Genomic DNA, 26,957 nt, shown 5'->3' with positions numbered 1-26,957 from the left:
TAGTGACCAAAAACGTCTGAAAATCCAGAGCTGTTTTCAAGGGAAAACAGACCCTGCTTTTCAGACGTTTTTTGACCAACTCGCATTTTTCGCGCCGTTTTCGCGGCGTTTTTTACGTCCGTTTTTGGAGCTGTTTTCATTGGAGTCTATGAGAAAACAGCTCCAAAAACGTCCAAAGAAGTGTCCTGCACTTCTTTTGACGAGGCTGTATTTTTACGCGTCGTCGTTTGACAGCTGTCAAACGACGACGCGTAAATAACAGGTCGTCGGCACAGTACGTCGGTAAACCCATTCAAATGAATGGGCAGATGTTTGCCGACGTATTGTAGCCCTATTTTCAGACGTAAAACGAGGCATAATACGCCTCGTTTACATCTGAAAATAGGTCGTGTGAACCCAGCCTGAGGTAGCACTCTTTTACCAACCAGGACGGGGTAGGCCATATTCGTGTGCCTTAAGGACCGCCAATCATAGTAGGGGTGCTCTTATGAGGGTGTGTACTCCACTGGTCATGAAGAATTACTGCTATTTTTATATAGGGACTATATATGTTTTTATGGAACCCTGTGGGCACCAGTAAAGTGCCTCGGTGAGGAACCATATTCTCCACCTAGAAACAAAACTATTAAATGTAACCCTTCATTTCCCCGGTGGTGGTAATGCTGGGGAACTGAACACCTGCTGCCGGGTTCCCCAACAGATTACAGCTGATTGCTATGGGTCCCAGCAGTGTGACGCCCTCTGATCGTCTTATCTGTAGGGGATCCGTCTAAAAAATTTCAGACTGTAAAGCTCCTTTTACACCGGCCAATGTGGGCCATGAAAATGAGATTGATCAACGAGACAGCTCGTTGATCGGCTGCTCCTTTCACAAGGGACTATGATTGGTTATGTATGGGGACGAGCACTCGTTACTACGATCGCTTGTCCCCATACATTTCCATCATGTTGGCAGCTCATCGCCCAATTTACACAGGGAGATGTGCTGCCGACAATAATATTTATTGCTGCATAAGCGATATGATCAGCCGATGAAAAATGATCGGGAAGAAGCATTCATACGAACGCTCGTTTGCCCGATCATTGGCCCATGTAAAAGGGCCTTAACGCAAAGTGGACAACCCCTTTAAACTCAATGGCTCTTCATCAGGACCTCAAAAACAGAGATTGTGCTGACGTAGAACCTCATTAGAGTTTCTACGTGATGGAAACCTCCAATCAGTGGCAGTTCAGTCCCCGCTTCTGCAATCCTAATGACTTTTCAGAGACGATGTCTTGAAGAATTTCCAACACCTGACACCTCCATGGATTTCAGTGATCCATTTTTGGAGGTGTTGTGTCATAGACTACTACATAGCACCACACTCTACAGATCACTGCAACCCCCTCATCCAGGGAGTCCATGGGTGGTCCTAGCTCAGGAGTCACTATGGGACCTACGGAAAACACCACTATTTCTATTCTTGTAGCTAGTGAAGGGGAACGTTCCTCACTTTCTAATAAATGCATTTCCAGGAAAGCAATAGAAATAGTGTAATACAGAAGATTCAAAATAATAACATGTATTTATATCCACCCTCTGACAACTTTTACTCCTAGAGAGACGATAAAATTCAACTGTCCAGAATCAATCAAGATTTGTTCTGTAGTGAAGCACCAAAGGGACTTCCCACCGGTGAGAAGATGAGATCACGTAGCAGAGGCCAAGGCTGCGAGCGAGCGAGCTGTGAGAGACGCTTCATCTGAATTTCTGCCAAAAAATAGCTTATTTTGTTTAATCAGGCTTTTCTTGTCCTCCGGTGATGCTGAGAGTTGTATACGCGCTTTAATCCCTGGATCTTGACATTCTGCGGTTAAGATGATTGGGCCCGGGCTAGAAATGGCTGCACGTCTGTAAGCGTGTTAGTTTATTCACCTTGAAAGAAGAGGGTTAATCGTCTTGGAGAGTTCCCAGTGGTGCTTGAAGAGGAAACGACTAATCATCAGTGCCAGTGACTATCGTATCATTTAATGGCTTTGGGCCATCCCAAGCTGTTGTTTTCCCAGTTGTTTCTCAGGCGTAATTATCACCTTTCTTTCTTCTGAAATGCCTATTAATGTAGGGTTATTTCCAGTCTCTGTCAGGCTCATTTTGCTGTCAGTAGTTTCTACACATGAGATTGTTACCTCGTAATGCCGGAAGAGATAAATATATATATATATATATATATACACACACACGTGCATGCAACAAACAGAATTTTTAAAATGTTTTTGGATGTTATAATATACCTAGAGGCATAACTTTATAGGGGTTGTCCAGGATCAGAAAAACATGGCTGCTTTCTTCCAAAAACAGCGCCACACATGTCCATGGGTTGTGTCTGGTATTGCAACTCCGCTCCATTGAAGTGAATAGGGCTAAGCTGCAATACCACAGCCAACCTGTGGACTTGTTTGAAAAACAGCAGCCATGGACATTTTTATATGAAAAAAAAAGCGTTTCAATCAGCATTATTGGTGCAACTTTGTAATTACATTTTATTAAAAATTATTTAAACTTTTTCAGTTACAGCTGCTTTGTATCCTGTATATAGAGCAGCTGTATCTAGCGCTGAGACCTGACTCCGTCAGGTCAGCCGGACTGACAGGTTCAGTGTCAGCGGGTCCTGCGTGTCTCTGACACGCAGGATTGAGCTGTTAGCCATCACATCTAGATGTAATTGATTACAGGTGGATCAGACTTGCTGACACTGAACCCGTCAGTCCCGCTGACCTGACGGATTCAGGTCTCAGTACAAGATACAGCTGCTCTATACACAGGATACAAAGCAGATGTATCTCAAAAAGCTAAATTCATTTTTATTAAATGTAATTACAAAGTTGCACCAATCACAGGAAACAATGATTGCTTATGTAGAGGGACGAGCGATTGTTACTCCGATCACTCGTCTCCATACATTTTCATCATGTCGGCAGCGCATCTCCCTGATTACACATGGAGATGTGCTGCCGACAACGATGAGTTTTAATGCTGAATAAGTGTCTGTTCACACGGCAGCGTCCGTGACGGCTGAAATTACGGAGATGTTTTCAGGAGGAAACATCCCCATAATTTCAGCCGTAACGGCATGTGCAGGCGCTTGAACGCCGCGTCCATTACGGACGTAATTGGCGCTGCTTTACATTGGAGTCAATGAATAACGGCTCCAATTACGCTCCAAGAAGTGACAGGTCACTTCTTTGACGCGGGCGTCCATTTACGCGCCGTCATTTGACAGCGGCGCGTAAATATACGCCTCGTGTGAACAGACAAACGTCAGCCCATTGCTTTCAATGGGCAGATGTTTGTCAACGCTATCGAGGCGCATTTTTCGGACGTAATTCGGGGCAAAAACGCCCGAATTACGTCCGTAATTAGTGTGTGTGAACATACCCTAAAAAAGCGTTTGCTCGTTCATCGGCTGATCGTTACCCTGATTACGCAGGGCAAAGATCGGGAACGAGCGTTCATATGAATGCTCGTTTGCACGATCATTGGCCATGTAATAAGGCCTTTACTGACAGAATTTTGCCCACCGGTGGTTTAAACTTGGACTATACCTACAAGATGGCCAATCAGGGTATGTTCACACGCACTGTTTTCAGATGTAATTCGGTCATTTTACGCCTCTAATTACGCCTGAAAAAACGGCTCCATTACGTCTACAAACATCTGCCCATTGCTTTCAATGGGTTTTACGGTGTTCTGTTTCCACGAGGTGTAATTTTACGCGTCGCTGTCAAAAGACGGCGTGTAAAAAGACGCCCGCGTCAAAGAAGTGCATGTCACTTCTTGGGACGTTTTTGGAGCCGTTTTTCATTGACTCCATTGAAAAACAGCTCCAATAACGTCCGTAAAAGACGCCGCGAAAAACGAGAGTAGTTACAAAAACGTCTGAAAATCAGGAGCTGTTTTCGCCTGAAAACAGCTCCGTAATTTCTGACGTATTTTGCTAAGCCGTGTGAACATACCCTTCATGGATCTGGAAGTCCCTTATCTCTCTTATCTATACCTGGAACATTGGCAACTAAAGAACTTAAATAGACAATGTATTTCCAATAAATTTCACACACTGGCTGAAGTCCAAAACAGCCTTTCCTTTTTATGATATGCCACTTAGCCGTTTATTGACATTGGTGCTATCGTAGCATTGTGCGTCACACGTGGGTGGAAGTGCTAACAATTTTTACAAGTTTCTTGGTTCCATTCCAACCAAGGATCATAAAAACAAAACAAAAAACCTAACCATAAAGCCCAGGAATCATTGAAAAAAAATAATCTGATTTATTAACGATCCAATAATAATCAATATTAATTTCAACATCAGATCTTAAATGAATTCATTCTTTTTTAATTGGCTTATTTAATATATGTCAAATATTCATCATTATGGAAGGTTTGTTAAAAATGCATTAATTGTAACAACAATAATCCAGCACGTTACACTTTGTATGTTGAAAAGGCTTACATTAAAATAGACGTCTACAGCGCCTGCAACTGGTCATGGGGTTAAAGTGCAACTGAGTTGGTCCTGAGAAATCTAAAATATCAGAATCTGAGTTGTCTAGTCATATATCTGGAAAATCAATGGGGAAACCCAAGGAGTGAATTATAATCAGGTTGTATATACTTATGGCCGGCCTACAGGTCAACTACTGCCATGGAAGAAGCCATTGTATAAAGATTAGTTACATCCCATTGCCACTAAAGGCCCTTTTACGTGGGCCAATGACTAGCGTTGATATGAAGGGTCGTTCCCGATCATGGCATCTCGTTCATCGGCTGATTGCGGCACAAAATATTATCGTTGTCGGTAGCACATCTCCCTGTGTAAACAGGGGGATGTATTGCCAATTTAATGGAAATGTTTGGAGATCAATGATCGTAGTAACGATCGCTTGTCGCTATACATTACTGATTATAGCTCCTTGCCAAAGGAGCGCCGATCAACGATCTGTCTCGTTGATCGGCGCTCATTATTATGGCCAAAATGAACCGCTGTAAGGGCTCATTCATACGAACGTGAATGTTGTCCGTGTGACGGCCGTTAAAACATTGGCCATCACATGGACCTATTCATTTCAATGGGGCCGTTCACATGTCCTATTTTATTACGTGTCACGCATCCCTCCATAGACTGTAGTCTGTGGGGGATCCGTGACGTCGCGGCCCGCATGGGTCCACCTCGGATGTGGGAAAACAGCAGTTTTTCACGTCCAAGGTGGGCTACGTTGGTGGAAATGTAGCCTGAAAGGATCCTTATTCACGACCTATTAAGTAGCTGAATGTGTGCAGGTCAATATGGCTGGTCTGCTAATACAAGGGTTGCAGCTGGCATCACCCGGATCAGTGGGTAGGCTGTCTCGGGCATGCAAGTGAAGGCGATTCCAAGTAACTGTTCGGCATGGATATAAAACAAAATTTCTGTACCAGTATTTCTTCCAAAACATAATTAAAATTGATATAAAATTCAGCTGTATCCTCCACATTGGTGAATATACAGTTTATGGCAAATCTGTTAGTCTAAGTCTTTAAAATGAAGTCGATACCATAAGGATTATGGCGGCCAAACTTTGTCAAAAGCTCCTGGTTTTCTTTCAATAGAACGAGGTAAATTGGACCCCGCTTTTGACTGGTTTTGGTTTATCTCATTGTTCTGTACAGGTGGGTTTTGGTCCATACCATGAAGTTCTTCAGGGGGGTTTGTGTTGCTTGGAATCATGTTTAGCAAGCCCAACTTCTGTAAAGCCTCTTGTCTAGGAGACATCTGGTTACGGGTCCCTTGGGGTAGTGGTTTGGAAGCCAAAGAAAGTTCTGTGCCCTTGGAAGCATCTTCAAAAGAAGAATTGCCTTGTTGACGGATAAAACGAGCTCTTAGCTCCTGGACGTTCACACCTGACCTCATTATGGTATCAAACTTCCTCAGATGGCTTGGATGAGAGCTGGTTAACTTTTGTCCTGTGTCTGGAGTAACGGTGATGGATAATCCTGGACAGTCTTCAGAGAAAGATTTAACAATCTTCATCTTAGTTGAAGTTGGATCATGTTCTGTTTTGTCGGATTGCTTCACACTTTCGCTCACGCCTTTCCGGTTTCTCTCAGGATCTTGAAGTCCTGGTGAAATCCTTAACGGATCATTGGTATCTGAAGGGAAATAAAGAACAGTAATTAGATAAATATAAAAGGTCAAATATTACTTTACCATGACTTGACAAATGTCACAATGGCCTCCAACTTTAGATGGTCAAAATGGAATCAACATAGAAATGTACTTATACTCCTAGGAAAATTAAAGAGGTTCTCCTATTTGAACAATCCCTACTTTTTGGAAAGCTCCCTTGACAATAAACTGAACACAAAGTGTTGGGACCCCAATTGATCAGCTGTGATCTGTGGGGCAACTTGGCAATAAGTGTTCAATTTGGCTGCAGTGCCACCACAGGGGAGATTAAGCATTACACAGTGGCCAATCATATCAATGGGTTGTCTGGAAATGGTCCTCCAGAGCGAGAGACGCTTTTTGTAACTGCTCCTCACTCTAGTAAAGGGATGAGGATCCTGAACAAAGGACCCCCCTCTATTAACTCAGAATTACCTAATAGGGTGTACGGAATAAGGTTTTCTAAACTGGATAACCCCTTTAAGTTCTGCTTGGCTAACCAAAATATGACTTCAAACATAAATTAATAGGGTCACCACCAGCCAGACCCAATGATTGCCAATGAATCCTGGTTGCCCTAGGTTGCAATCTAAGGTCTGCCCCGTGCTACAGTGAACATGATCAGCATTGTAGCACTCACCCGGGGGCCACCACTTTACTGCATATATATATATATATATAATATATTCATACACACACTATATGGGTCAGTTCATAGTATGAAAGGTTGATTCTAATTGGATGCTATGGAAAACAAGGCAATGGTAAATTCAGGTTGCTTCGGGGGTCCTGTCTGTGGGAGGAGGGGGGGGGGGGTTAGGAGATGGAGGCTGTGGGCATAGAAATAGTTGTTGCAGAAATTACAACGGGTCGTTCTTGCCTGGGGCAATATTTGGAGAACAGCGGGGAAATAAGTGGATTATTACACCACCTCATATATGGACATTGACGCAATCATTCCAGGTAGAGATATCTCACGATAAACACTTGTATAATACTTTTATATAGCATATAACTTATGTCGCTTCCATGCCTATATACTGCCTTCTATAAAAGATATACCTCTGCCCCTGTTTGCACTTTTTTTTATACATCCTTTACCTTTCATACTCCTTCTATTTTTAGTTTGCCATCTGGTAGAGGGCAAGGACACTACGTCAACGCCCATGCAGTAAACACAGAAATTGTAGCACATATATAGCACTGTAAAGGGCCTATAAATCTTTTATTGTTTTCACATGCAATTCCTCTTTGCACACCTTAAAGGGGTTATTCAGCATTAGAAACACATGGCTGATTTCTTCCAAAAACAGCGCCACACCTGTCCTCAGGTTGTGTGTGGTATTGCAGATCAGCCCCTTTCACTTCAATAGAGCTGAGCTGCAATGCCATTCACAACCTATGGACAGGTGTGGTGCTGTTTCCTGAACAAAGTAATTTTTTTCTAATTCTGAACAACCCATTTAAGAGTACGTCATTAAAGGGCAAGTTTGGAAATGGACAGGGGCGCTGTTTACATGAAATAGAGCATGCGATTTATCTGCTAGGAAAGTTCACACTTCGCATAAAAATGATCATAATATAACTACCGATGATCAGGACAAAAATGTTAATAAATAGGTTATTACTGCTGTGTATCTGCACACAAGGGGAGCAGGTATACCAGCTGCAAACAGGGTAGGATTAAGGTTGTTGGGCCCCCATCCCACATCTGGTACCCGGACCTCAACTGACCCCCTATCGCAGCAACATAAAGGGGCAGTGACCATGCGTGTGGCTCTCTCCACTGAAGTCTATGGGAGTTTTGGAGACAGCAGAGCCAGTGACTTCCTTAGACTTCAGAAAAGAAAACCACACGCAGGCGACTCTACCTGTTCTCGGTTGGATATGATACCTGCACAGACATAAGGGGTACCATTTTTTCTGAGCTGTAAGGGTCCTAGAGGTGAGCAGTGTACACGCTACCCATATAAATAGTGACTGTCAGGGGTGTAACAAGAAAATACTGGGCCCCACAGCAAATGTTTGAAAGTCTCCCTCCCCACTTTTTAATTTTGGGACCTTTTAGGCATCAGTGTAGGTCCCTAGGTGATATATAGCTTAGGCGTCATGCACCCAACCGTTTCCGTTTTGCGGACTGCAAGATACGGATCATAGTGGCTTCCAGGAGATGTGTTTTTTTTGCGGACCCATACACTAGAATGGGTGAGACGGACCGCAAACACGGACAAGAATTGGACATGTTATAATATAAATATAGATTATATAATATAATTTTGCGGACCGGACACACGGATTTGCAGACAAAAAAACAACGGATGTGTGCATGGCCCCATAGAAATGAATGGTTCAGTATGTTATCTACAAAGAAAACAGATAGGACACTGAAGAAAACAATGGTCGTGTGCATAAGCCCTAAGGGTCATAAAATGTAATGGATACAATATGTATGAGAAAGACACAGAAAGCCATGGAAAGTAGGTGGTGAAGGCCCCCGATGTCCCAAAGATGGTGGAGGCCCTGGGGCACGTGCCCCTTATGCTCTCTTCCTAATCCTGCCCTGTCTGTTATAAGGGCCTGTAGGTCAATTGCCCCAGCCTCATTCTTCAGAGGGTTTTCCAGGTTTTAGGATTGATGTCCTACGGCAAACAGAAGGGGCCATGGTTCTCGCTGGAGCACCACGGCCTCTTGACAGCAGTACAGACGTCTGGTATTACCGCTCGACCACAGCTCAGTCCATTAACTTGCCTATTTCACGCACATGGATGGCGCTGTGTCAGGTACTGCAATGGAGGTGTCCGGGTGTCAGACCCCCAGTGATCACACATGGATGGCGCTGCGTCAGGTACTGCAATGGAGGTGTCCGGGTGTCAGACCCCCAGTGATCACACATGGATGGCGCTGCGTCAGGTACTGCAATGGAGGTGTCCGGGTGTCAGACCCCCAGTGATCACACATGTATGGCCTACCCAACATTGTCCCTCTTTCTTCTGGGGCAGCGGATGCGTTTGTGCACAGTACGTTATGCAGCTGCTTCTTATAGAGAAAAGATTAAAACACAAAAGCAACTTGAGTGTTAAGTTAATTAGTCTCTGCCCTAAAAATATTCCACGGGAGCATTCAAATTGTCAAATAATACCCGTAACATCTGCTGCCTGGAGATCAGCGGCTCATATTACATGAAGAAAAAACCTGAGCGACTGCTCGAAAGAAAAACATACGCTGAGATGCTGAAGCGAACGCAAGCCTGGACAACGTAGACGACGCAGGGAGATCTGGGAGCGATTTTCGGGAGACCATTTTTTTTAGATGTCTCACAGCTCATAGTAAATGTCTCCTACTAAAGACTGTTCTGAATCAGACACAAGCTCAGTGCGGGATCTGTTCTGTCATCTCCGTGCTGCTCACTCTATTGGTCCCGGTGATCACACGATCGCCAAGATAGATGTCATGTGACATTTTTATTATTTTTCATTGCCTATGGCAACCAATCAGATTCCAGCTCTCATTTTTCAGAGGTCCTTTTGAAAATGAAAGAAGTAATCGAATTGGTTGCTATGGGCAACACCTCCAATTATCTTTAACGCCTTAAAAATAAAAAAAGTTGACCAGCATATGTGGAAAATTGCTATAAAGTGTCTGATCATTAAAGGGGTTTTCCCATAAATAATATTTATCACCTCTCCATTGAATAGGTGATAAATATTTGATTGGTGGGGGTCCAACCGCTGGGACCCCCAGAGAACGGGCTTACCTGGCCATCATATGGATGCAGCGGTACTGCCCATGCTCGGCCACCGCTTCATTCACTTTCTATGGGGCTGCCAGAGCTAGCGCTTGGCAGCCCCATACAAAAATGAATGGAGCAGTGGCTGGACATGCGCATGCGACGGATTCGGCACTGGGTGGTGGCTTCCATAAACTGAGTCATCCTGATTTTACTTTATTCAATGACCTTATTACTGTATCTGAAGCATCAGCCTGTCAGAGAAATATTTGCTTAAAGGGTATGTCCAAGATTACAAAAAATGGCTGAATTCGGCCAAAACCACTGCCACACCCGTCCATGGATTGCATCTGATACTGCAGCTATGCTCCATTGAAGGGAATGAGGCTGAGCTGTAATACCAAACACAACCTGTGGACAGGTGGGGCAATGTTTTAGGAAGACAGCAGCCATGTTTTTCTAATACTGGACATATCCTTTAATTTAGGGGTGTGGCTTAAGTATCGTTACGTCCGATAAGTAATGTTTGTCAGATATGTGTCACTTTTACTATCACAAGTATTACCTGGGTCATTATTCGCATTTTCGTCCTCATCTTGGTCTAATGAATCAATGGTCTCCAGTAAATATTGCAGACACTCTTTCTCTTCATCGGTGAGCCGACAGAAGAAATCTTCATCCTAAAAAGATTATAACTTTACTGGACTATATGGAGATACTTTATTAGAGCTGTAGATGTACATTTTAGGTTGAATGATAAAAATCTGCCATAGGCTTTGTTCACAAGTTGCGGTCATATTGCGTTTTTGCAGTACCACAGCAAGAACTGTGACTTGACGGCAACTGGGGAACTCAGCCTTTAGTGAGGGGGCGGAGCATGACACATGGATTCTCACCTTGGAGCTCTGGACGTTTTTTAAAAGTCACAATAGGAAATGGCAGCCATTATATTTTCTAAGGAATAAGGCTAAGCTATACAGTATATAAAAAAGTATACCGATGCATATCAGCCCGAAAGGAAAACGACATACGCTGAACGTAGGGCGGTAACACGATGTGAATATAGCCGAAGGCCTACATTACGGCTATGAACATAGAGTATGAATAAGGTTAAAGGGATTATGTGGGGACCAAAAATTATTAGCAGTGTAGTCCCTGCAGTCTGTGAGTACATGCGCTAATATACATTCCGGTCCCTCGTCCCGCTGATTCTGAGATTTTCATAGATTTAGAGCGCTGCCGGGGGACCGTAAGTCTAGTTGCACAACCTTCTTTGATGACGATATGACGCTTCATCATGTGACCGGCCCCGCTGTACTCTATGTAATCGCTGTGCTACTGCTCCTGCTTGTACACGGAGTACAGTGGAGCCGGTCACATGACGACGAGTCGTATCGTCATCATCGAAGACTGTGCAACTAGACTTCCGGTCCCCCGTGAGCGCTATAAATTTATGAAAATCTCACAATCAGCGGGACGGGGGACCGGAATGGATATTAGCGAGTGTATCACATACTGCAGGGACTACACTCCGAATAATTTTTGGTCCCCACATAACCCCTTTAACCCCATAATGGGCCATAGGCGTGATTTGGTAACATGGAAGTAAATATATCTTTGAATTTCCATTTTTCAGAACTATTGTGTCTTCTCACGTTACATAAAGCAATGTGAATGTATCTCCTCTGTACACAAGCCCTTAGTCCAATATCATTGGTCTAAAACGATTCCCTATTTATAGCATCATGATCCTATGTAAATTGACATTCAAATTTATGTCCGGCACAAAAATAACACTAAAATCTTAGAAAGAGTGTTCACGGGAGCGCTCATTCTTGTCACTTTTCACCAACTAAGTGAGTTCACTAACATCCGGTGTGTATATAGTCTGTGTCTCATTGTGCCCCCCCCCCCCTCACATTGGCACCTCTGGGAAATGTTTTATGGACGAGATGACAACAACTATAAAGATTGTGTTTTCCTGGATTTGTGTAAATAAAGTTTCTTTATTGTATGATGAAAATTTCTGCAACCTACTGGGCCTTATTGATAAAAACTGTCTAGTAGAAAAACTGGCCTTGTGGCCCATAGCAACCAATCACAGCTCAGCTTTCATTTTTCCTGAGCAGCTGTAGAAATGAAAGCTGAGCTCTGATTGGTTGCTATGGGCAACAAAGCTTCTCCATAAGGGTATATTCACATCTGCGCTAGGGCATTCTGTCGGGGATTATGTCACTTTTAAAGGCAAAAATAGCTTAACGGGAAGCACTATTTTTGAAGTAAAAATGGCGGAAACCACAAAGGAATCCCAACAGACCCCAATGCAGCAGATTTACTAATATTGTACAAGTTTTAGACAGCGTAAACTGAGACAAGGCAGTCGGAAAACGCGCCAATTTTATCACTGTGGCGCACGCTGTATGATAAATTTGGCGCATCTAACTAGACATGTTAGACATTTTTCTCTTCCTTATACCGCCTCTTGGTTGGCTCAGTTTCCGACAGGTTGTTGTAGCAAAATTTTGGCGCATGGGGGTGCGCATTTTGAATAGTAAATACGCCCCAATGAATCCAGCACATGGTCATGGCTTTCATTACAAACGAAAGCGATGATGCCAGTGTGGGCAGAGCCTTAGGCCATGTTCATAAAACGTACTTTATAGGTATAAAAAATATGACGTGCAATCTGCTTTAAAAACCCACCAGTTTTTTCATCGTTTTTTACAGGTTTTAGGCACTTTATCAGCACTTATTTACGCAGATTTTTTAAATACTGCACCTAAATACCTGTACCCTAAAAACGTATGGCAGTGTGTTAAAGCCTCCCATTTACTTCAGTGAAAAATCTCTGACTTGACATAACGCTTTAATTTACACCATGTGTCATTTCATTAAGTTTGTGTAAAAAACAGCGCCCTGTGCACTAACGGCGCGTATTCCCCTTGTAGTCTATTAGAAGCTTTAAACGTGCGTTTTTTCAACACGTATTTTCGTGTGAACATGGCCTTAGGCAGTTTTATTCAATGATGACCTCTGTTTCATTTACTCACTATGTTCAAGATCTCTATTTGATGTCAGTGAATGGAAACATTCTTATTTACATCCAGAGGCTGAAAACCTGTCCTGATCTAGATGCATGACTCTTTACAAGACACTGAAATCCCAATGGACCCCATTAATGTCAGGATCCCTTAAAAAACGGATTCCACACACTAGCCATAAATGCTAGTGTGAACAGAACCGTAGCCACTAGTCCTAATTGATGCAGTCATGACAAGCGACCAGGAATTTCATTGCATGTATGGTGACATTTAAGTCTCCATCTTACCTCTAGATTACTCTCATCATCGAAGGTCCCCGTCTTCACATCTGGCACATCCATCTTGCTGGGTTCTGTAAATTTTCAAGGACCTTACTGGTGAGAACGCTCTCTTTTCTCCTCTCGGTCTACGAGCTGCCAGGAACACCTGCAGGAAACACAAAGCACTCTATGTGGACACATGACACATCTCGGGCTTTATTTCACCTGTTGTCTGGACTGTATGACGGAGCACAATGGCACATTCAGGGTCCCTGCTGTTTTGTATGATAATAGTAGGTGTTTACGGTGGCCGGGTCACGTGTTGGACTGTACACACATGATGCCGTCACCTTCTCAGGTCTCCTGTGTATGGTGCGTATTGTCTGATTGTGATCTTGTCATGTGCGGCTTCAGCAACGTACATAGGACTACAAAGGGGGGAGAGAACAACGTACATAGGACTACAAAGGGGAGAGAGAACAACGTACATAGGACTACAAAGGGGAGAGAGAACAACATACATAGGACTACAAAGGGGAGAGAACAACGGACTACAAAGGGGAGAGAGAACAACGGACTACAAAGGGGAGAGAGAACAATGTACATAGGACTACAAAGGGGAGAGAGAACAATGTACATAGGACTACAAAGGGGAGAGAGAACAATGTACATAGGACTACAAAGGGGAGAGAGAACAACGTACATATATATAATACACCATTGTGATGGATCAGACTGAATAATAGGACTCGCTATATCCTAAACTCCTGATGTTATAGAGTCCCCTGTGGAAATTACTCTGATCTTCTTAGCAATCCCATTTACCCGGCAGCTTGTTGCCTAAAGAACTTCGGGTACTGATTTGGACCAATAGTGCCTTCATAGCCTGGGTATATAATTATATACGTACAGCTGGTATATGGCTCTGTTCACACTGCCGTCATGGGTTCTGTTTTTATAGGATCTACGACAGATGTGATGGATCCATTTGCAACAGATCCTATTGGATCTCCTTGACTTGTATTGGGTCTTTTTGTTCCAGATCTCTGTCCATATGTCCTATTAGAGCATATGGAGGTCATAGAGGACGGGGTCCCCCGCTTGAGACCCACACTATTAACCAGAGCAGAGAGACTCTACAAACAGCAGCTCTCATTCTGGTGGACCCGACTCCTTCATGTATTTCATGTATTACATTTATCCCCAATGGCTTGCCAGGCCTGTTTTAATATAAAAAAGGGACGTCATGAAGAGACAAACGTTTTAATCTGGCATCCTACAGTCCGGAAAATGGAGTATCATGAGACCAAAGGTCCAAAACTGTGCAAAGAGAACAAGTTCGGGCTGTCTTTCTGGGGGACCAGTCCTCTTAGAAGTTTAATATACTTTTCTATAACTGTCCGATAATCCAGAATATTGTTCATTCCATTAATGCCGCATTAAAGAGGTTGTCTCGCAAAGACCGCTTTTTGAAAAGAAGCCAGTGTGGCGTTGAGCTGATTGCCGCCACTCCGGTTTTTTTCATTCCTGGCGATCAGATCTTATTGTCTGGAGAAGCTGCTACCAGTCACACATTTCTCCTGCAGCGGCCTCTGCAGGGGAAATATAGCATTACATGCCAGCCATTCAAATTAATGTTATGCAGGGACGTGCCGGGTCTGCCAGAGCGTGAGCCGCTCTTACAGGAGGGGCCAGAACAGGGGATTCTACCCTCTATGACGAACTGCGCTTTACTTTATATTTTGAGATGGGTACATTGAGGCGAGCCCTAATCTTGGTCTACACCTATTTGATCAACAACGTTAAACAAAGACACAATGGACCCAGTGTTCCCTCTGACGGAGAACATTAGAGAAATGGGCAGCAGTTCACTCGCAGGTGACTTCGCTACAGTAGCTTAAAATAACAGCACATAATAAAAGATAGGCAGCAGTAATTTCCCAGGATCAGAACTGATACAGCGAACACTGGGTTATTTAGTAGCCATTCTCTGCTCCGTACTGTTGGCTGACCTTTACAAAGCGGGTAATGGACGACCCAGGGAATCTTATGCCTCGTATCTGCAGCCTGGCATTCTCACGCTGCACAGCAGAATAGACAAGAATTGTTCTTGGTCTTGGGTAACTTACCTAAGATCCTTGTAATAGAGGAGACAGTATACAAATGATGGGAACCTAAAGCCTATATCTCATCATCTGCCCAATAAATTGCATTGATACAATCAGCACCCAAGTATAGAGGACTCTCCAAGATAGAGGAACCTCTGAGCCACAACCGGTTTGGCACTCAAGAATCCTCCCATTCTTCACTCTCAACCCTCTAACGGAGGTGTGGACTTTCCCGATTGGATCCCCAGGTCACGGCTCCACAATTAATATTAAAATAAGTGTTGGTCAACAGCCTTGGGTGCCAAGGCATCTGTGGCTCCCCCCTTTGCCGAGGTGGCTGATGTACCCTTTGCGGCCATACAGGCCGCACACCCTAAGTCCGGTACTTTTGGCTGATATGGTCACATGACGTTAAAAGGAATCCCTGTGTGTATTGCAAAGTTTGTTATTTTTCCATTTTATGGCCAAAGAAAGTTTTTCCTTATTGGAAACCCCATTTAAAGGGCGTTTCTTTTAAAGAAAGTGATGGCATAACACTAGGATATGCAATTACTTTTTGATCTGTGAGGGTCCGACTGCCGGGAGCCTCGATATGCAGGGAGAAACGTAATTCTCAGGATCGGTGGTGGTCCTTGCAGTCGGACCCCCACCAATCAGAGAGTGATGGCATATCCTAGCAATATGTCATCACTCTAGGGTATAGGGTGACTGTATGGACTCCAGAAATAAAGGGCGACACACATGACCATGTTTTTTTATGGTTTAGTTACAGGAATCTTTTATGTGTGTATTCTCGGAGCCACCTGCTCTACATACCAGGGTGAAAGAGCAAATATGAAGGTAAACAGCAGGTAGAGCAAAGAAAACTTTTTGTCACCTCGCCAAAGTACAAACTCCGGTGCCAAAATAAAGAGGAAAGGGATCAAGAATCAACTGCACTTTCATTGCGCAATACTTTTTTTCATCCGGTGCTACGGAACGTAAGAGCCGAGCATGATGAATGCAGAAAATAATCATTGACATCATACGCACAACGTCCGACCTACGTTTTCTAATAGACAGTTCCAAATTCCCTGCATAGATATATTTTAAAACATAGAGGAAGCTTTCTATACATTGTACTCAATGATAAACCAGTTTGCGGTAAGCTCATCAGCTCCCCCTAGTGGCGACAGCAGGCAGACCGTTTCTTTTTTACATTTATGTCATGGGGATTTGTATCAGAAAAGCAAAGCTACGACTGCTATCGGGATATATTAAGAAATTAGTTACCACAGGATTTTGGACCTAAAAATGACATGATAAAAAAGATGGACATTCATTTTAAATTAGGACAAGGTTGGTCTATGAGGTGACATCAGTGGCCTGCACCCCCACCTGTTGTATTTGCAGGGATTATAGTGCAACACTATCGTATTGTGACCACATTGCCTTACTCCTGGTTATAGATAGATAGATATGCACTGAAAGACCATGGAGAAGGACTATGGGCAACTAAATTGGGTAATAGCTTTGGGCCCCTCCTATGACCTCCAGCTCCATGCTGCCTCCTCATTCATCGGCTTATTATCACTGCACAAAATTTCACTTTGCCACCGTTATTATGCTCAATAACGACCATAGAGAACCCAGGTTATACCAGAAGTGCCCTTATCACTGTATATAAGAAGGTGCTAATATGCATTACAGAGATCAGAATAACACAGAGATGGAGGAACCTTTATTCTAGCCGTCTGCGGGGATCCCAGCTCATTTTTAATTCCCAGCGACGTGTTACTGGATTATTAAAGGTGCAATATAAAAAACTAGAGGTTATTCCAGCATGACTCATAGCACAATATACATGAAGATGCTTAATATATACTAGCCAGAAATACCTAGGTTATACCAGCATGCTCCATATCACTATATACAGGAAGATGTATAACTTATACCAGCTGTACATATATAATTATATACAGAAGATACCCAGGTTATACCAGCATGCTCCATATCACTATATACAGGAAGATGTATAACTTATACCAGCTGTACATATATAATTATATACAGAAGATACCCAGATTATACCAGAATGCTCCATATCACTATATACAGGAAGATGTATAACTTATACCAGCTGTACATATATAATTATATACAGAAGATACCCAGATTATACCAGAATGCTCCATATCACTATATACAAGAAGATGTATAACTTATACCAGCTGTACATATATAATTATATACAGGATATACCCAGGTTATACCAGCATGCTCCATATCACTATATACAGGGAGATATATAACTTATACCAGCTGTACATATATAATTATATACAGAAGATACCCAGGTTATACCAGCATGCTCCATATCACTATATACAAGAAGATGTATAACTTATACCAGCTGTACATATATAATTATATACAGGAGATACCCAGGTTATACCAGTATGCTCCATATCACTAAATACAAGAAGATGTAGAACTTATACCAGCTGTACATATATAATTATATACAGAAGATACCCAGGTTATACCAGCATGCTCCATATCACTATATACAGGAAGATGTATAACTTATACCAGCTGTACATATATAATTATATACAGAAGATACCCAGGTTATACCAGCATGCTCCATATCACTATATACAAGATGTATAACTTATACCAGCTGTACATATATCATTATATACAGAAGATGCCCAGGTTATACCAGCATGCTCCATATCACTATATACAGGAAGATGTATAACTTATACCAGCTGTACATATATAATTATATACAGAGGATACCCAGGTTATACCAGCATGCTCCATATCACTATATACAAGAAGATGTATAACTTATACCAGCTGTACATATATAATTATATACAGAAGATGCCCAGGTTATACCAGCATGCTCCATATCACTATATACAAGAAGATGTATAACTTATACCAGCTGTACATATATAATTATATACAGAAGATACCCAGCTTATACCAGAATGCTCCATATCACTATATACAAGTAGATGTATAACTTATACCAGCTGTACATATATAATTATATACAGAAGATACCCAGGTTATACCGGCATGCTCCATATTACTATATACAGGAAGATGTATAACTTATACCAGCTGTACATATATAATTATATACAGAATATACCCAGGTTATACCAGCGTGCTCCATATCACTGTATACAAGAAGATGTATAACTTATACCAGCTGTACATATATAATTATATACAGAAGATACCCAGGTTATACCAGCATGCTCCATATCACTATATACAAGAAGATGTATAACTTATACCAGCTGTACATATATAATTATATACAGAAGATACCCAGGTTATACCAGCATGCTCCATATTACTATATACAAGAAGATGTATAACTTATACCAGCTGTACATATATAATTATATACAGAATATACCCAGGTTATACCAGCATGCTCCATATTACTATATACAAGAAGATGTATAACTTATACCAGCTGTACATATATAATTATATACAGAAGATACCCAGGTTATACCGGCATGCTCCATATCACTATATACGAGAAGATGTATAACTTATACCAGCTGTACATATAGAATTATATACAGAAGATGCCCAGGTTATACCAGCATGCTCCATATCACTATATACAAGAAGATGTATAACTTATACCAGCTGTACATATATAATTATATACAGAAGATGCCCAGGTTATACCAGCATGCTCCATATCACTATATACAAGAAGATGTATAACTTATACCAGCTGTACATATATAATTATATACAGAAGATGTCCAGGTTATACCAGCATGCTCCATATCACTATATACAAGAAGATGTATAACTTATACCAGCTGTACATATAGAATTATATACAGAAGATGCCCAGGTTATACCAGCATGCTCCATATCACTATATACAAGAAGATGTATAACTTATACCAGCTGTACATATATAATTATATACAGAAGATACCCAGGTTATACCAGCATGCTCCATATCACTATATACAAGAAGATGTATAACTTATACCAGCTGTACATATATAATTATATACAGAAGATGCCCAGGTTATAGCAGCATGCTCCATATCACTATATACAATAAGATGTATAACTTATACCAGCAGTACATATATAATTATATACAGAAGATACCCGGGTTATACCAGCATGCTCCATATCACTATATACAAGAAGATGTATAACTTATACCAGCTGTACATATATAATTATATACAGAAGATGCCCAGGTTATACCAGCATGCTCCATATCACTATATACAAGAAGATGTATAACTTATACCAGCTGTACATATATAATTATATACAGAAGATACCCAGGTTATACCAGCATGCTCCATATCACTATATACAAGAAGATGTATAACTTATACCAGCTGTACATACATAATTATATACAGAAGATACCCAGGTTATACCAGCATGCTCCATATCACTATATACAAGATGTATAACTTATACCAGCTGTACATATATAATTATATACAGAAGATACCGGTTATACCAGCATGCTCCATATCACTATATACAAGAAGATGTATAACTTATACCAGCTGTACATATATAATTATATACAGAAGATACCCAGGTTATACCGGCATGCTCCATATCACTATATACAGGAAGATGTATAACTTATACCAGCTGTACATATATAATTATATACCAGAAGATACCGGTTATACCAGCATGCTCCATATCACTATATACAAGAAGATGTATAACTTATACCAGCTGTACATATATAATTATATACAGAAGATACCCAGGTTATACCGGCATGCTCCATATCACTATATACAGGAAGATGTATAACTTATACCAGCTGTACATATATAATTATACACAGAGGATACCCAGGTTATACCAGCATGCTCCATATCACTATATACAAGAAGATGTATAACTTATACCAGCTGTACATATATAATTATATAAAGAAGATACCCAGGTTATACCAGCATGCTCCATATCACTATATACAAGAAGATGTATAACTTATACCAGCTGTACATATATAATTATATACAGAAGATACCCAGGTTATACCAGCATGCTCCATATCACTATATACAAGAAGATGTATAACTTATACCAGCTGTACATATATAATTATATAAAGAAGATACCCAGGTTATACCAGCATGCTCCATATCACTATATACAAGAAGATGTATAACTTATACCAGCTGTACATATATAATTATATAAAGAAGATACCCAGCTTATACCAGCATGCTCCATATCACTATATACAAGAAGATGTATAACTTATACCAGCTGTACATATATAATTATATACAGAAGATGCCCAGGTTATACCAGCATGCTCCATATCACTATATACAAGAAGATATATAACTTATACCAGCTGTACATATATAATTATATACAGAAGATACCCAGGTTATACCAGCATGCTCCATATCACTATATACAAGAAAATGTATAACTTATACCAGCTGTACATATATAATTATATACAGGAGATACCCAGGTTATACCAGCATGCTCCATATCACTATATACAAGAAGATGTATAACTTATACCAGCTGTACATATATAATTATATACAGAAGATACCCAGGTTATACCAGCATGCTCCATATCACTATATACAAGAAGATGTATAACTTATACCAGCTGTACATATATAATTATATACAGGAGATACACAGGTTATACCAGCATGCTCCATATCACTATATACAAGAAGATGTATAACTTATACCAGCTGTACATATATAATTATATACAGAAGATACCCAGGTTATACCAGCATGCTCCATATCACTATATACAAGAAGATGTATAACTTATACCAGCTGTACATATATAATTATATACAGAAGATACCCAGGTTATACCAGCATGCTCCATATCACTATATACAAGAAGATGTATAACTTATACCAGCTGTACATATATAATTATATACAGAAGATACCCAGGTTATATCAGCATTCACCATAACACTATATACAAGAAGATGTATAACTTATACCAGCTGTACATATATAATTATATACAGAAGATACCCAGGTTATACCAGCATGCTCCATATCACTATATACAAGAAGATGTATAACTTATACCAGCTGTACATATATAATTATATACAGAAGATACCCAGGTTATACCAGCATGCTCCATATCACTATATACAAGAAGATGTATAACTTATACCAGCTGTACATATATAATTATATACAGAAGATACCCAGCTTATACCAGCATGCTCCATATCACTATATACAAGGAAGGACTTATCAGCTACAGCAGCTGTGCATATATGATTATGTATATAATGATGCACCCAAGTTATTACATCTTGGTGCATATAATTATTGTTTTGAGTGGACATAGTGGGCAGCACCCCGCACCTATAAAGACCCAGAGACACGTACCTATGTTGCTCTGTGGGTAATTTGGTTGTACAAACACATCCAAATGTCTGACACTCACGACTTTGTATAGTTAATGTGTAAAAGTAGTAACTGGAGGTTCTGTTAAATCTTAACATATCAAACCCTCTTAGGCCTGTGCAGTGTTAAAAAGAATATTGACCCTTTCCCTGGGCACCTACAGGGTTACATCTGTAATGAATTAAAAACTAAATCAGTCATGGGGCACAGCTCTTACCATAATACCAACTTTGGTCCAGAGCTTCAGACCTCTATAGGACTGATGTAAGATTCTGGGCAAGTCCATGAAAAGTTCTGGAGGTCCGAAAATCTAGCCGGAACCGGTATCGGGGCAGGAGTTTCCAAGAGAAAATGGGGGGGGGGGAAATAAGTTGCGCCCGTGTGACCATGATATTGGCCCTATGTGTGAGGGCACGTCAGTCAGTAGAATTAGATTGTAGACTATGTCAGTACTTATTGGCACCCTCCCTGGCACTCATCACCTGTGGCACTTGCCCCGCCAGCCCCTTAGTTATGCCCTTTGACCTATGAACCTATATGCAAATCGCCCTAATCTGGAATTATTGATTTTCAAATCCAACATGTAAGATGTCAGACATTGGCATGTAGCATGCATGAAGGTCCAGATGTCCACACAAGGGTTGGTATTAGTGGTACCTCCTAAATTATGGGGGGGGCATGCGTCGTAATGGAAGGTATGGTAATGGAGGTATGGAAGACGGTTTGGGTTGCAGTTTCCGCCTTAGTATAAAGTTGCTCCTAGACCCGGCATACATAAGGAAGCACATAGACCCTCGTAGGTACCGACCTTCAATAACCGTGTTCTTCATAGACCTCCAGCAGTCTGCAATCTGCCGGCATTCCCTTCCCCGTCTCCTTAGACCTCCAGCTGGAGCAGCTCCTCTGTTTCCAGCCCCCAGGGATGAACGTTCACCACCGACTGCAACCGATTCTTTTGTCTCAGGATCTAAGAATAAAACAACACGGCGACTGTATCTGCTGCCGGGGGACGCTCCTGCCTGTTACCAAAGCAAAGTGATCGTCCTTCAGTTCTTCCAACCTGCAGGTTTCGAATCTGTAGAGTAACTTTCATGCAAATAGAACTGCAGACAAGGATAAATAGTGCAAACAGAGGCGTTCCCTGCACAATGACTGCTGCTCAGCATGGCCCGGGAATACACAGGTGAATACAAGGCATTATAGACAATAAACCGCTCCGTTTTTTTTTCTTCCGCCTTGATTTACGAGAGGAAAGGAATGTAGCAACACCGAGGTCACAACATAACAATACAGAAATGATAATGTAACTTTGTTTCTATCTCAATAGATCAGAAATTCTGTGCTGACTAGTTTCCTTATATATTTTTACTGTGGTCGGAGATTCGATTTTCTGATACAGAGCTCCAAACCTCCTGCTGAGAGACATACAATAGCAAAATGTTACAACTCTGCCTTTCTGCAGTCACCACTAGGGGAAGCGTTGGATAAATATATACAGTTATACATAGAACTCAATAATAAGACAGTATGCAGCAAGCTCCTGAGCTCCCCCTAGTGGTGACTGCAGGCAGCCAAAATTTTATCAATTAGGGTTGAATTTATCAATTTTTTTTATACCAGCTTTGTAGCGTAGAAAAGTCACAAAAGGCCCCAAAAGTCACAATTTGCGCAAAAACTTAGTTTTTTTTAAAATAAAAAGTGGGTGTGCTTTTGAGACGGGGCCTGACCACTCGCGGCCTGACATATTTATTATACTTTATTGCAGATACTGGAGTAAATTATAGCGGAAATCTACTCCAGCTCTACGCGATTTGCCTTTTTGGAACACTGACAGCCAGGGATGCACCTCTTAATAAATTTGTCACGTTTTACTCCAGTGCTCTTTATATTAAGATTGGCGTATGAAACGCCAGTGTTAATAAATCTGCCCCGTATGTATTCTGCGGACAACCCTAGAAGAGCTCCTGAGGGGAATTTTATTTCCTGCTGCTGCACTTCACTATTACGCAAATCATTCCCAGGGGATATGCCATAAATGTCTGATAGATGTGGGTCCCAGCTCTGGCATGTGCACCTGTTTCTAGAAGGGTTGCACGGCTGTTTCCGTAACTCTGGGGAATGGAGAGAGACACATGTCCCGTCAACTCTTCATTCATTCCGTGCCTGGATGCGACAGCCGACAACCGCATCACCAGGCACGACGAGGGTCTGTGGACCCCCATTCTGGAGATAGGTGCTTTACTGAAGCGCTGTGCTGTGACTAGTGCAGGGCCTGATGGGTGCGGAGCATGCTCTCCGAAGAAAGATTCCTTGTGTCATGCTCCACCCCCTCAGGCACTGTGTAAATACATTGTAATAGTTTTTGTATTATTTACAGTAGGGATGCCCGATGCATCGAAACTTCGATACTGTTTCGATACTCTGCATCCCCAAACAGTTCGATACCGTTATTTCATGTATTTCGATACTAAGCTGTGGGGCCGCACAGCTCAGTATAGTAACACATGAATGTATGAGAGCGGGGCTGTGGCTGTGTAATTCAGCCATTGCCCCGCTCCTGAGTCCTGACATGTGCGCGCCGTCAGGATCATGCGACGCGGCCGGCGCTGCACTAAAGAGCGGCGGCACTGAAGACCGAACATGGCGGGAGCTCTACAAAACACCCCCCGTGTTCTGTCTTCAGTGCCTGAACCGCCGCTCATTAGTGCAGCGCCGGCCGCATCATCTCATGCTGACCGCGCGCGCACTTCCTCTCAGGAGCGGGGCAATGACTATTACACAGCCGCAGCCCCGCTGGCGGAGATCAGAGAAACTTCTCATCTCCGCCGCTATTCCCCTGAATGCTGCGATCAAAGCGGACTGCAGCATTCAGGGGAAAGTGAGGAGGGGGGATGCCCCTGGATCACGTCACAGGAGTCCCTGTGACGCAATTGAGGGACATACCATATATGGGCAGACAGTCCAGGGTCCATTGAAGGACCCCAGGGCTGTCCTACCATATTTCCTGTTGTTAGGGCATACTTAGGTATGTCCTAACAACAGCCTATGTACTATCCGTCCACAGGCTAATGTACTGGCACAACAATTTTTTTGCGTTATTTATGATGTGTACGCTGTAAAAAAATAAAATAAAAACTGCTTTCTTTCACATTCACATATTGTGAGGCACGAGGTGCGATGAATTTAACCTCAATGTGCCTCACATTAATAGTAATTAACCCCATCATGTACCTCACACATTAACCCATTATGACTGGGTAACTTGGTGGGGTTAATTACTATTAATGTGAGGCACATTCAAAATTCATCATCACACCTCGCGCCTCACATCAGAAAATGGAAGAACTTTTTTTTTTGTTATTACTGTTGGCAAAGTATCATTTTGGTATCGAAATCGCAATACTACACAAAGTACCGGTATCGAAGCCCAAATTCTGGTATCGTGACATCCCTAATTTAAGGTATCCTGTCCTGAACTTTACACTCCAGAGCTGCATTCAAAATTCTTCTGGTTGGGTCTGTCAGGCACCATAGAAATGAAATTGTAACCAATTAACCCCTTCACTTATAATTGAAAAGAGGGTGAAGTTAGCAGTCCTCCACCTGGACTTTATTCTGAATAGTCCTCCGTATAATTGCCGAAAAAAATATGATAAATCTGGAGTTTTTTAATAAAATATAACTTTTACTTTAGCATTTAAAAGAACAATTTTTCGACAGACATATAAAATAATGATGTAATCATAATAAATCCAAACTTTATAGATTTGCGTATCACAATAATCGAATAACGAGTTTCTATATACTCTGTTATTATTAGTAACAACTCCGCCTGTCTACATACAAAGTTGTCCCGTATATACTCCTCGTCAGGAAATTATATAAAAAATTTGTTTTTTTTTGGGAACCCCCCCCCCCCAACCACTTCTGGTGTCGAGTGCGGTCAGTTCCTTTTGCGACAGGGGGATCGGGGAACCTCTCTTTTAGATGTTTGCTTTAGTCCTCCTGACGCGTTTCTTCGTGGCAAAATAGATTCTTCAGGGGAGTTTTCGCCATATAGCATTTACCTATAATCTATAGGTGCTTTAAAAATAACTGCAGCGGTCTCCGAAGCTTCAAAACAACCTGCAGTGGCAGGAGAGGTTTGCTGACCTATGGGTTGTTCAGTGTCAGGGAGCGACGCCTGTGTCCAGCGTCCTTCACTTATAGGAATAACCGGAATTCGATTACAGAGGCTCCTGGGCATTAAATTAAAAAGATCTAACGGCTCTGAGCAGCTTTAGGGTATGTTCACACGGCCTATTTACGGACGTAATTCTGGCGTTTTTGCCCCGAATTACGTCCGAAAATAGCGCCTCAATAGCGCTGACAAACATCTGCCCATTGAAAGCAATGGGCAGACGTTTGTCTGTTCACACGAGGCGTAATTTACGCGCCGCTGTCAAATGACGGCACGTAAATAGACGCCCGCGTCAAAGAAGTGACCTGTCACTTCTTTGGCCGTAATTGGAGCCGTTATTCATTGACTCCAATCAATAGCAGCGCCAATTACGTCCGTAATGGACGTGGCGTTCAAGCGCCTGCACATGCCGTTACGGCTGAAATTACGGGGATTATTTCAGGCTGAAACATCCCCGTAATTTCAGCCGTTACGGACGCCCTCGTGTGAACATCCCTTTAGGCTGGGTTCACACGCCCTATTTTCAGACGTAAACGAGGCGTATTATGCCTCGTTTTACGTCTGAAAATAGGGCTACAATACGTCGGCAAACATCTGCCCATTCATTTGAATGGGTTTGCCGACGTATTGTGCAGACGACCTGTAATTTACGCGTCGTCGTTTGACAGCTGTCAAACGACGACGCGTAAATGGACTGCCTCGGCAAAGAAGTGCAGGACACTTATATACATTATATGCGGGACACTTATATACATTATATGCGGGACACTTATATACATTATATGCAGGGCACTTCTTTGCCACGTAATTTGAGCTGTTCTTCATTGAACTCAATGAAGCACAGCTCAAGATTTACGAGCGTCTCAGACGGCTCGCAAAATGCGAGGAGGAGCATTTACGTGTGAAACGAGGCAGCTGTTAACAGTTTGTCTTTTCACACGTAAATGCCTCTCATCGTGTGAACATACCCTTAGTTAAATTCTGGTTATTTTTCAGCCGTGAAGGGTTTAACTCTTTT

General features: G+C 41.9%; 1 protein-coding gene across 3 annotated transcripts; it reads right to left on the bottom strand.

The window, feature by feature from the left end:
• Window positions 1-4,352: 4,352 nt before the first annotated feature.
• Window positions 4,353-23,022, bottom strand: LOC142656796 (uncharacterized). 3 transcript variants are annotated; one of them, XM_075831707.1, is made up of 4 exons: window positions 22,568-23,022; window positions 13,238-13,376; window positions 10,475-10,589; window positions 4,353-6,166 (listed from the first exon to the last, which is right to left on the bottom strand). In XM_075831707.1, exons 2-4 carry the CDS (start codon window positions 13,289-13,291, stop codon window positions 5,580-5,582), a joined length of 756 nt encoding a protein of 251 aa, XP_075687822.1. In that variant the 5' UTR covers window positions 13,292-13,376; window positions 22,568-23,022; the 3' UTR covers window positions 4,353-5,579. The 3 variants fall into 3 exon arrangements, with proteins under 3 accessions (XP_075687822.1, XP_075687823.1, XP_075687824.1); XM_075831708.1 differs by lacking the exon at window positions 22,568-23,022 and adding an exon at window positions 21,977-22,051; XM_075831709.1 differs by lacking the exon at window positions 22,568-23,022 and adding an exon at window positions 15,340-15,467.
• Between the last annotated feature and the right edge of the window lie 3,935 nt (window positions 23,023-26,957).

Source organism: Rhinoderma darwinii, chromosome 7 (assembly GCF_050947455.1).
Source record: "Rhinoderma darwinii isolate aRhiDar2 chromosome 7, aRhiDar2.hap1, whole genome shotgun sequence".
NCBI lineage: Eukaryota > Metazoa > Chordata > Amphibia > Anura > Rhinodermatidae > Rhinoderma > Rhinoderma darwinii.
Note: the sequence above shows the minus strand (reverse complement) of the source record. Positions and strands in the feature narration are given on the sequence as shown.

What these genes read in the sequence shown, in the direction of transcription:
- LOC142656796 (XM_075831707.1), bottom strand. Translation starts at nt 13,291, where the DNA reads ATGGATGTGCCAGATGTGAAGACGGGGACCTTCGATGATGAGAGTAAT. An exon ending in ATGATGAGAGTAATCTAGAG is followed by an intron (nt 10,590 to 13,237) that starts GTAAGATGGAGA and finishes TAATCTTTTTAG; the next exon opens with GATGAAGATTTCTTCTGTCG. An exon ending in AAATGCGAATAATGACCCAG is followed by an intron (nt 6,167 to 10,474) that starts GTAATACTTGTG and finishes ATTTCCCTTCAG; the next exon opens with ATACCAATGATCCGTTAAGG.